A 12,569-nucleotide genomic window follows, 5' to 3' on the forward strand; every position below is an offset into this window, starting at 1 on the left:
GAAGAAGAAGAAAGAAACATCCCGATGCTCAGAGATCCAAGAAGCCATTATGACGGCCTTTCAGTGCAGTTTTAACTCGGAACTTAGAACTTGGACTTATTCCAAATGCCACCTCAGGAGTTTAACAGTGACGGCACGCTCAAGAAAAACGACTATTGTTTTGAACATGTGCCTCTGTCCTGCTTGTTCAGTACAATTAGAGATAGTTAACATCAATAATAAAATAAGAAGAACGGTATGTACACTGGAACCTGGACTATATTTAGTCCTGTCCTATATATAGACTTCCAAGCAGTAATCCTCCCTCTCCAATGCCCCTCATGCTTTCAAAGTTAATGTTCAGCAAACACTAAAGTTTGAGCAATAGTTCATTTGGTTTGCCGCCATTATGACACAAATGCACATAAAATCCTGCCTTTTTGTTTTTTATGTTGGTGGCAGTTCATCCCCTGAAATTCAGAGACTACTACTATTTCTTATTGGAAAATATTCAATCCATCTGGAGGTCGACCATGGTCCCAAGAGTAGAACGTGTTTGACTTCAAAGTGCCGCAACCGCACGGGATGCTTCGCAGCGGCGCGAGCGAGAAGTCTACGTACGTGTGCATAGGAGGCAACTGGGTCAAGAGCAGAGTCGCTACTGCTAAGCTGCAATTATTTTTGCAGCAGACTTGTTGCGTGACTTGCTCAGGGAAATAAAAACAGATAAACTTAGACAGATAAGCAGGTTCATCAAGTGTGTACGTTAGTCGTCAGAAGAAATAAGACCTAGCTTAATAGCCGGCTTAACACGCAGACGTGAGGTGGATGCTTGGGGACGTGGATGGTAAATTCCAGAGCAGCGTTGCTACACGGCCGAGAATCATTGATCTCCCGTATGCAAACAAAAGTGCCATGTACCTTTACGACCATTCAATGTACCACAAACCTCCCTATTTGCTGTATGACCTTTGTCAAGCAGAACTAATATCAGTTGCGCCCAGGAGGCATTAACCCCTTGTTGTTTGCACAGATTTATGCAAAAAAAAAAAACTATCGTTCCAATTTCCCAAAAACTTTGTGAGAGAAATGAGCCTAGGCCAAGTAAAAAACAAATAATATATATATATATATATTTGTTGTTGTTGACAGCGATATAGAGTAGGAAAATTGTCCTTAACTTATCAGTGAATAATACGTGAATCCTATTAGTTATGATCTACTGTATTGTTGTTTGTTTTTTTTTTTTTTTTTTTTTACCTCAGCTATAGAACACCATTGTGGTTATTTAAAAAAACAGTCACGTCACCATTTGGCAACCGACTACAGTATGTCTTGTCAAACTTGGAATAGGTTGACATTTACTGCGTAAAGAGACTCTTGAAAAGAAGTACGTGTGTCAAAATATAATTTACTGACAAATGTGATTATGAAACTCCACCAGAATAAACACTGAACTTTGCCCTTTGGCCTAACGACGCAGTCGGGTGTCTCGCGCGGAGCACTTGAGTCATCTCCAGCTTGTTTTGAGAGAGCTATCTTTTCTTAAACAAACAATCACGTCGAGGTCCATCCTGCCTTCGCCGGCCAGACCTCAACAAGACCTGCCAATCAGCCATCAGCGGCAGTCAGCGGCCGGGGAACAACGCTACCTTTGTGTGTCCGCCTCGCGTGCCGCGCTTTCTAATGAAGACAGACAGGAAGTGGGGGAGGAAAGACTGAGCAGGAAATGACCACATATAGATTCAGGAATCCACGAAGCAACAAGTTGCTTTATCAGTGTGAGGCACGTGCAATGCTCATGTTTGTGCAGACTGCTTTTCATCTTCAAAACGTTTCTGCTCCCCCCCCCCCCCCCCCACCTTAAAAACAGTGGCTCCGAAACACATTCCGTGGCTATAAATAGGCAGGCGTTTCTTTATTCTGAGAGTACAATTCTCTTTCGATATAACCTTTTTCCATCTTAAATTGATCTTAAAAGACATAATTCCTCTAAGTGATCTCCAAATTGGGTATATACACACACCATGACAGGCCTGTAGTTAACAAACTCAACAAGTAAGACTGTTTTGGAGTGTAATTAAAGAGACACTGAGGGGGAAGGAACATAATGTAATTTGGTGACCTCATAGCTGAGGTTTCTTTTTGGGTGGGGGGGGGGGGGGGGGGTTGCTCGCCAAGTCTTGTGCTAGTGAAAGCCAAGGAACAAGAATTATTGTTCTTTATTTCTTCTTCCCCAAAGGGCTCCTCTAGCGTTAAACCACCATCCTAAGCTTTTTGCCTTTCGGTGGGAACCTCTGTCCATTCAAAAAGCCAACAACTTGGGAACAATTCAACTGCTTCTATTCCCTCATTTATCACTACTGTTAAAAGATTATTATCCATTATTAGTCATGGGTCATTTTCCATTAAAAACAAGCACATTTCTTCCGTTAAAAACAACAAGATTACGTTCATATTATTTCGAAGTGAACAATGAAAGAGAAACAACTCCAGAAGTAATTCATGTGTCCTCATAAGAGGACACTGAATATTTGCAGCAAAGTATGCATTAGTCTACGTATCGATTTATGCATTTGGGTGTGTTTGCATGTGTCACACAAATGCAAGTGAGCAGACCTGTCTTCCTCAAGGGGAAATCGTCCTTTCCGTCAACGGGTGACGGCAGAGTGTAGTGGCAGGTAGGGGACAAGCCGCCCAGAGGCGGAGAGGTTTGGTCCAGCGAGGTATGATGGGAGGACCTGACCACACAAAACGACAAAGAACACGAGTGAGTGCAACGCGTCGTGGAGATGCAAATGTTGCTTCACATTCATTTAAGATGACCGGGTCAGAAAATAAGTTACCTGTACCAGAGTTTGGGGTGGTGGATGAATGAAGGATTGACGCCATTGCTGCCAGGGTCCTTGGCGGATTTGCTCAACAGAAACTCTTGGAGTTTCTGCTTCACCTCCGTACTGGCCACTGCACCTGTGAGACCAAAAGGTGCAATAACAAGGATTGGGGTTACCCTAAGGATACATGACATAGCAGCACATCGACATTTCAACAAAATGTCCTGAAGTTCAGAAGTTTGGCTCTCTCTGTGGAGGTCCCTAGTCATGTAGGAAGATCTCCCCCTAGTGGCCAACAAGCATTAGATTGCAAAATAAGAACACTCCAATTGGAGGCCGACAGGACAGTTCCAGGGCATCGCTTCAAATTACCTGAGCTGACAAAGTCATAAGTCATCTCCTCTATTATTAGACAGAATGTAAAAACAGAAACGAAACCCTACAATCTCAGCTTTTCTCTTAGTGCTATTAAAATACATTTTCAACAAAATTCTAAGATTAAATGGCGTTGGGAAGCCTCAGCTATATGTAGTGCTTTAATTATAGTCTTTCTTATAATAATAACCTTGAAAATTACAGGAGACTCCTTAATTTTACAACTAAAGTAATCTCAACAACAAATCCGAAACGCTGTCAGTAAAAACAAATATATCACAATAGGAAAATGTTCAAAAGTTGGAAATCCAATTACATGGACGGGATACTGTATGTATTTTACAAGTCAACTTGTTTGAGTCCTTTATCGCCTCCCTGCATATTAACGTTATGGTAGCATTTATTTCTAATTCTTGTAATGCACTTTACAATCAGTAAAACAAAAGCAAAACTATTATTTAGCACAGTGATTCTCAACTGGTGGGTTGCTGACAGCTAATCTGATTCTTTTGGTACACTACAGAGGTGTACCCAAAAATTACCACATGGAACATATTAGGTAAGCGACAGGAAATATTATACTCTAGTCACTAGTTTACTCTGTAAACAAATACGGTGCGGCAAGAATATAACAAGAGTACGTGTCTGCAGAGGCTATTTTTAAACAAAAACAAAAACAAAAGAGGGTCGCAAGTTTGCAGCAATAGGAAATTGTGGGTCCCGGGGTGACAACAGTTGAGAACCACTAGCATATTACCAGTAGTGATATTAAACTCAAATCTTTGTTGTACTTTACTGATCTTAGCCCGTTTATATCTTTACACAGATAAAAACACACTTCATATTCGACCCTTGCTAACACGCTCTACGATAAGTACAATAATAATTACAACACACACACACACACATACAAATGTAATAATGATAATAATAATAATAATTTTTGGGTGCGCTTTCGTTTCCTATGTGGACTTTGCGGCACAGTATCGAGCTCTTACTCTCTCTGGAGCGCTCTTTGGCCCTCAGGCTCAAGCTGGAGATGTGCAGCTCTCGCCGGTGCCTCTCCTGCTCTTTCTCCTGCTGGTTCTGCTGGTGCTGCTGGTTCTGCTGGTTCTGCTGGTGCTGCAGCAGCTGCTGCTGCTGCTGCTGCTGCTCCAGACGGCGCTCCTTCTCCGCGAGTTCCTGCTGTTGTTTCATCACCTGCAGCTCCTGTTGAAGCTGAGAGCACAGCGGCACCGTCGGTCAGCATGAGGAAAGCATCGCTAACGGACGGTGCTTCGTGATTTTGGAAACGGCAGCTATTTTTGCGCGTTTACTGTGCTTTTCTATTTCGAAGTGAAGGCCGCTTTGATGCTTGTAAGTGAAAACATGACTCACGCTGTGCTGTAACGCTGTGACGCTATCGATACTCTGCATTGCTGAGCTGCAGCTTCTTTTTCTCCTGAATGTACAAAGTTTCGAGTATTTTCAAGCAATCTGGTGTGTGTGTCGCAAACGGTATTGTTACATGCAACCATCTTACGTAATTTCATTACAAAATGCATGCAATGGTAATCCGTTATATTACTGGGAGAAAATGTGAAATTAAGTTAGTTACTTTTGGAAATTTCCATGATAATTTTATTTACACTTGGAAAATACACTTGACTTCCTCCTCCAAAATCGGACCCTTGTGATTGGCTCTCTCTGGTCATGTGCCACTCTGCCGTAGTCTTAAACATTCCATATTTTTCAATGCATAAGAACGACGAGGCACCTCGTGGGGCAATATTTCAGTTCGTTAGACTTCGACTTACACTTTTGAAATCATAAAAGAACATGTGCTTTTGAACAGTTTCATCTTTATAATTTTGGACTTTTTTATGGAACATTCACTTATATGGTTTGTCATATAAAGTGATATTGTCTATATTGTGCGCATTTGTCGTTAGGTCAACACGGTATGTTTTCCACGTGCTGTACACATGTCATGCAACAAAAAAAAATTTTTATGATGCATTTACATTGCATCATCTTTCGTTCTCTGTTTATTATTTGTGTAAAGAACAAATATGTGGTTAATTCCAAAGTAATGAGCTGAGGCTGGAATCTATTATTTCAGAGGAAATATCAGATCCAAGAGTCCCGATGACGCATTCATTCCAAATTAAGAAAATAAATCAAAAATGCATTCAATTGTAACAACTTTATTTCCAAACTAATCCCCCCCCCCCACCCGCCCACTGATCGTATACTGAGCAACACCCACCTTGAGGTGCTCCTGGAGCTGAGCCTGGTGCTGACGGGTCAACTTCTCATGCTGCTTCTGGAACTCACTGATGAGCAGCTGCTTCTGTATCTGCTGCTGCTTCTGGATGAGCAGCAGCTCCTGCTGCAGCTGCCGCTCCCACAGTCCCGGGTCCGAGCCCGGGCCCAGCATCCTCAGGTCTGTGCGCAGGTCCAACGGCGATACGGGTTCTCCAACCAGCGGTACGTCTGACTTAATCTCCACTGGATTCCCCCCACAAAAAAAAAAAAACAGGATGAGAATAAAGAAATATGTTAAATGTCTTATACTGAGCGCATGCCTGTCAAGTGACGCAGTCGGTGGTATATCAGTGCTGCTGCACAGAGGGAGGGGGAGGCGGGTGACAAAAAAAACCAAAACAACTATATTAGGGATAGGCAAGTATAATGGAGAGGGAAGTCGAGAAAAAGTGAGAATCAAGAAGGCACAGCTTTCTCTCATGCAAACCTGTAATTATAATCGTTTCTAAAAACAAACACCGCATCACATCCGGCAGAGTCGACTGGGAGCAGCCGTACTGGGGACCCAATGGACATTTGGCACCAAGTATTTCTTTAAATCCTGACTTCCCTCCGTTTAATAAACAAACTGCATTCTTCTCATCTCTCCCAGGACGTCGTGTAGCTTATAAATCCTTGGAGGAAAAATATTTGTTAAGGATGGAACACGCATTTATGGAAGCCCTGCGATCTTTCCACTTTCGTTAAAGAGCACTGACGATAATAGGAAGTATTTTTGTCATGATGGAGGATTCCCAGATACAAAGAGAGACCGGGTTTCCTTTCATGCTCCAAGCCCTGTACTGGATATAATGGAAAACCATAGCGACAGGTGGTTAAAAAAAAAAAACAATGCGACTTTGTCTTTTTGTTCCTTCGAAGAACCGTCAATCAAGTCAGTTTTTATCTGTGCGAAGGTATGAACAGATCAAAATCTGTAAAGTGCAACAAAGTTGCAAGCATAATATCCCCACTGGATTAAAAGACATAAAAAGAAAAGCTACTATAACTACATACTGTCAATCAAGGCCATTAACCCCTCAAAAAAATCAATCTAATAATATACATCTTAGGTATCATTTCATTTTGAACCTAACATTTTCAAATCGTGCAAACTTTTTGTTTCCTGACTTTGTCAGATGTTTAGTTGCTTACATGAATTGAGTCGGAAATCTAAGAAAATGCCAGATTCCTGTAATTTAAAGGTGACGATTGGAATAAGGACCGAATTAAAGCCATCCTGCGCATCACCGCTGGGATCGTATCACAGCTGACGCGCGTGTCCGTGATGTCCGACAAAACGGACGCATGCCAGCTGGACGGTGGTGCCACGTACAATGACCAGGATGCTGCAAAGTGTTTTGACACCAGAGGAACATCCAAACCTACTTGAAATTCCAGTAGCTGCAGGCAGATTTACCGAGCGCATTCATCGGCTTAATGTTCTCCAGGCAGGAGGTGGCACACGCACACAAACCACACACACTTAGACACACGCATGGCATAATCGCCTGTTCAATGGAAACACGAGAGAAAACTGCCACACTTCACGTTTGACGTTTTCTGGTGCGTTGAGATGCTATTATCTGCCCTCAAAAATTGTTGTCGAGTGTCACTAGTAGATTCCCTAATCACTTAGGTTCCCTGTGGCAGGCGCTGGCGTCATTTATGTTTTATTTTTTTTTTCATGACTGACAGGCAGCGTTCGATTTGTACGTGGCAGGAGCTGATTATAAATAGCAACATAAAAGCAAGTGGCGCAATCCTGGTCTGTGACAACCCCCACACCCTAGTATCCACCACCCTAACTTGCTGCTGTCATGGCAACGCCGGCTACGTAATTATGCCTCCCCCCCCCCAATACACGCACACACACACGCCATCCTGCAGATATGGAGTGTCACTGCATGGCATCTCCTGCCTACTGTGGCAGTGTGACATGTTGTGGACTATTAAATCAGCTCTTATACAAGGACGGAGTCCCCAGCGGAGAGAAACGCGATAAAACAAAAACAAATTAGACAAAGAGGGAATGTTGAGTGATAACTCGTTTAAAGAAGAGGTTCAAAGAGTGAAGACAGCCAGCAGGGAGTCCTGGGCTCTGGTGTTCTAAAAACAGCTCCAGTCAAATGACAGAGGAGGGCACCAGCTCAGCAGGCACATGAATAGCTACCTGTAGATCAGACTCCTCTCTGTTGACAGGAAAATTCATCTTGGCATGTAAGCACTTGACAAAGGACTCTCCTGTAACGGGCGCTGTTCCAGGGACAGCCGCGAACCTGTCAACCATTCAAGGACTCCGAGACTCTGACGCCGTCAGAGCTACTTCTGCCTAATGGAGCCAAAAATAGCAACAAAAACACCTGCTGGCAGGGAGAATTTGCCACTGTGATATTTAATTAATCTCATATTTCATTCCCTACCCTGATTGCAAATGACATTAAGGATCTCCGCTTTGATCGGCGCATCAAGCTGAGTCTCTTTCACTATTTCTCAGACGGGTGGGGAGAAGGTGTAGGCGGGAGCGCAAAGGCTTAAGGCCACATTTGATAACGGAGGCTGCACGAAATGGCCCTTGAGGAAAACCACAACAGCCTCACGCGCCCGTTCTATTCTTGTCCGCCCACCGTCCACAAGAATAGCGCAGAGTGGAGCGGCAAAGTTTCGGGGGGAAATAATGAGATCCTCAAGGTACGGCGATTTGCTCAAGCGCAGCAAATGGAGAATTGAAAATGTACATCCGTCGCAACTGCCTGACCTCGCCGTGAGAAAAGGTAGAAACATTCTTCACACTATGTGCTTCACCCAACAACAAATGTTATTTGGACGAAAAGCACATACTACTGTTCAGTAGTATGTTCACTGCCTGAAACACAAATCTTTAGCGTGTGTCAAACGCAAATAATCCTTAGGCAGACAAGAATACCGAACCACCAGTAACAGGGGCCAAATATAAATGCTCTTAATATAGCCGACGTGCGAAAGACTGTCACACTTGTGAGGCTGCCATCTTAATTTAACACGGGCAAAAATAAAAACGCCATGTTGCATTCGTGTAATCTTCAGGTCATAGGTATAGTGGCGACTCTTGATGCAAACACATTTTTCTCGATTTGAATGAGGTACCGCCTGGTTGGATGGCAGCGCCAATGCTCTAGAAGATATCCCGAGCTCCCAAATTAGGGAGCTGCCCCATGCCCAAATTCCTCCCTGCAGAAGGCCCGCCGAGCGGCGATTTGGTGACTCGCACCTTGTGACCGCTGCAGTCGCAGCGCCAGTCTCCCTAAAAGTGTTCACGTACTCTCCTGCTGCTCAGAGGGAAATGGCTTCAATGAGAAAACAAAAAAGCCATTCGTGATATGAATACCACCGACCGAATAGAAAGCGCAAAGCCGTTCTCGCACCTTGAGTTTGTCCTTGTGTCACTAAATGAAGCCGATAAGGTTCCGACTGGAAAAAAAGAAGCTTCAAGTGCAAACGCATTATCACGTGCGATCGTACAGTATGGTAATGGAGATGTAATGTAACGCAAGTTCTGTTCAGCCTTGATTGGCAATTGCTCATATATACAAAAACAGCAACAACTGCGGTGAATTGTGCGACTGCACTTAATTTTCAACCAGGAGCAGTGAATGGTATAAATCAATGTCTGCTCTGTACTAAAACTTTAGAAGAGTAGAACTTTTGAAACTCCCATCACACCAGTTGCTGTCGCCGCGAGGAGCCGCGACGTTGGCTGTTTTGAATCCACGGGCAAACTAGCATCAGCAGTTACACTAAACATCTTCATTTGGGCTGCATGTTGTCTGCATTTAGAATAGATGTTTACTGATCTAAAATTCCCCGTCTGACAATAAAAATAGACACGGAAGCTATTCGAGGGAGGGGGGGGGGGGGACGACAAAAAAACAAAATGATCTTTGGGACTGCAATGTGGCACTGGATCGCTCATTAGGTTCCTTGTTATTTTGAGCAGCTGGCAAGACTAAAGCAGGAAACGGCACTTTATTTTTAAATACCTGAGCCAGATTTCAGACTTGCAGGCTATCTGTTAACAAAGAGAACTGACCCGAATCACCGCGCTGGAGCCAGCAGTCTTGCTTTCTCTTGTTCGGCCGTGAACAAACAACAACCCACGATACCACATCCAAGTGTTAGTAGCAAGAATAATGATACAAATGCAGACATTATCATCCTCTAAAATTGATAGTCAAGGCTTTTGTAAGGAGGATGTCACTTTCTTTGCAGGCAATATTCCCCAAAAAACAATCACCAGAAATCAATTTCATTGATGCCGTGAGCCACAGCTTGAAGATAATCCTCCCTCTTCATAAAAACACAAGCAACAAAATCCCAAACAACAAACAGATTATATAAGATATTATTTCAATTTTCTTCTATCGTGAGTGGTGTCATTGTTTTTTTTTTTTTTGTGCGTACGTGTGTCGTGAGCACTTCAAACACGATCTGACGGGAGGGGGCGAAGGTAGACGAGCCACACAAGGCTACTCTGAAGATGGGAGTGTTATTGTCTGCAAGGTTCCTCTTGAAGTGGTTTTGCATGATGCTTTGCATTCGGAGACTTGGACTAATTAGTTCATTCGTTTGGCCGAGCTTTTGTCTGATGTCGCTGACACATTTTATTTACCTGAACTACTTGAAATGAAAGGGGATTCTCAAAAAAAAAAAAAAAAAAAAAACCAACAACAACAAAAAATACATTATGGCTATTTCCTTGAGAGAATAGATCTCCATGAACCTCGATTCACAGCACCTGACCCCCAAGTCAGTATTAAGTCTCCACAGACTAATTTGGCAACACCTTGTGAACAATTACATATTTGTCAGGGGATTTACCATAAAGGAGAGAAGAAGAAAAAAACAGACTTGACTATTAATATATGTTCCGAAGCGCTGTTATATCAGGAGCATGCCGAGATGGAATGATAATGCACAGACGCCTAATCTTAGCAGGCTAATGCCATAAGCCGAAAATAACTCACCTAAGAATAGCTGACCCACAGAATAAGCGAGGAGGTTGAATTCGGCCGTTGTTTGCCTCACAGAGGGCAAGATGTGTGGCAACGTGATTTATTGACAGATGGAATGTGTCATGCTCCTGTCTTCTTTCGACATTTGCCTGGCCTGCCGCCTGGCTTTTTGTTTTGCACCGCAATTCCCATTTGAACGTTCCAGAAGAAATGATGCCTACGCTTATTTTGTCTGACCTACGTGTGCATCATACGTATATGTTCTATGAAGCCCTCAATTCCATCGAGCTGCACGTTGTCATGAAACACGAGTCTCACTTATGGCAATTGCTTCGCGCGCGGCGACTCAAAACATCGAACAACTGCGAAATGCATGCAAAAGTCCATTCGCTGCATCGTCACCCTCATCCCAGTCTGCCACGCACTGCACATTTCCATTAGAAACGAAGCCAAACATAGTGCGGTCAATATCTGCGGTGAATGTCCTGGGAGGAACCTTTCAACTTGTCCCCTCCGCATGACCGTCACACTTCCCCCCCCCGTGCACGAAAACAACATCCCCCTTCACGATCCCAGTGACTCGTTTTGGCCGGCGAGAGCTCGGGAATGAGCACTTCCTTATTCGTATTGTTTAGAACTGTCCGAATATCCCGAGCCGCGTGCGACGTTGCAAGAGTAAATACCTCGATTCCGGGGGAAGGAGCGCACGATCCGACTTTTTCGGAGCGCAGAGTTGGGAGGGAGAGAGAGAGAGAGAGAGAAAGAGAACGAGAGGGGCGAGTCCGCAGAGGATGAACCGGCGTGTGAGATGTGAAACAGGAAAGAAGAAGAAGAAGAAGAAGAAAGAGGAGGCGAAGAAGGAGGAGGCGGAGGAAGGTGGTGGGGGGGGAATGAAAAAGCTGAGAGTCACCTGAGCTGTTCACGTTGCGCATCCTGCTGTGCTCGGGCAGCGGCCGGGCTCCGACGCGACCGTCTATTGTGGAGAAACTTGACTCGCCCTCGTAAATGGTCTGCAGCATACTCCGCTCAGCGCTCAGCGCTCATCGTCGCACGCCGTCTCACCGAGAGAGCGAGAGCGAGAGCGAGAGAGAGAGAGAGAGAGAGAGAGAGAGAGAGACCCCCCTTCGGCCGCTTGGGTGGGGAGCGACCGCCGCGACGGCCTTCCTTCCTTCCTCCACCTCTTCCTCTGAGACCGGCAGGAGCGCTCTCTGCGCGAGGCGCCGTTTTGCCTTCAGCCGCCGCCCAAACACTAACGCCAGTGAGCGCCTGCCTGCTCCTCTCCGCGACGTGTCAGAAAGGGGAGCTCCCGCGAATGTGAAAGCAGCGCGCGCCGGGGAGGGAGTGAGCTTCATTTGCTTGTGAATCAACAACTGCGTGGCCCCACAGGTGACAGAAATAGAACAATAGCCAACCCCGGCTAAAAATAGGTCAGGCGAGGCGCGCGGATTGGAGCAGCATTGATGCGTTTAAAAATACCACGCCAAACACAGCTGTCTTCTGCAGCTCCTGCCAGAAGGCATGTCTCCTGACTCCCTCTCTGCAGATGGAGTCTTCGGCTCCCCTCCCTCTCTGGGTTGTGGAACAAGTCGCTTTCACTCTTCGTTTTGTTCTCTGGAGTGGACGAGCGAAAGGATCCCCTTTTTACATGATTCACAAAACTGCTTCTTTCATGTGGTTCACACACACGAAAACAACGCGGGCTCCATATTTAAAGATCTGACACTGCAAGCCACCACAAAGGCATTCTTGAAAGGTGCTTGCACACCTCCACGTGTCCGAGCAACCCATGTGAGAGCTCTCTCTTCTCCTACTGGTTGCAAGAACAGCAAGGTTATTATTACTACTATGATTATTTTTTTTTTGGGGGGACTAACCACAAATAAACACTCGTCGGTATACAACGTATTGTTATGTCACAATTGCGCTACGTGCTAAGTGGAGCCGATCGAGGTTAGTTCACTCACTGCTCGAGCCTCGACGACCCGAGTCGGGTCACCGACTGCGATGGCGCCGTTTGGAGAGAGGGTCCGGCCGAGGTCCGTTTTCATCCCTCGAGGCACGATCGATGCTAATTAACGTACCCCAAAGCTTCCCGGGAGATTCC

At 44.9% G+C, this 12,569-nt stretch overlaps 1 protein-coding gene across 9 annotated transcripts in view; it reads right to left on the bottom strand.

Annotated features, from left to right (window-relative positions):
• The window catches only part of hdac9b (histone deacetylase 9b), a 39,162-nt gene that overhangs the window by 8,577 nt on the left and 18,016 nt on the right, over nucleotides 1-12,569 (bottom strand). For 2 of the 9 annotated variants that reach the window (XM_061675148.1, XM_061675150.1), the window contains exons 2-5: nucleotides 5,437-5,678; nucleotides 4,185-4,406; nucleotides 2,826-2,956; nucleotides 2,599-2,720 (exon numbers count right to left, since the gene is read on the bottom strand). In XM_061675148.1, coding sequence (XP_061531132.1) covers nucleotides 2,599-2,720; nucleotides 2,826-2,956; nucleotides 4,185-4,406; nucleotides 5,437-5,607 — 646 coding nt within the window. In that variant the 5' untranslated portion in view covers nucleotides 5,608-5,678. Of the gene's footprint in view, nucleotides 1-2,598; nucleotides 2,721-2,825; nucleotides 2,957-4,184; nucleotides 4,407-5,436; nucleotides 5,679-7,647; nucleotides 8,004-10,477; nucleotides 10,540-11,148; nucleotides 11,251-11,375; nucleotides 11,972-12,569 lie in introns of those variants that run through there. The other 7 variants (XM_061675145.1, XM_061675144.1, XM_061675143.1 and 4 more) reach the window with 7 other exon arrangements.

This window comes from Phycodurus eques, chromosome 4, assembly GCF_024500275.1.
Source record: "Phycodurus eques isolate BA_2022a chromosome 4, UOR_Pequ_1.1, whole genome shotgun sequence".
In the NCBI taxonomy this organism is placed as follows: Eukaryota; Metazoa; Chordata; class Actinopteri; order Syngnathiformes; family Syngnathidae; genus Phycodurus; species Phycodurus eques.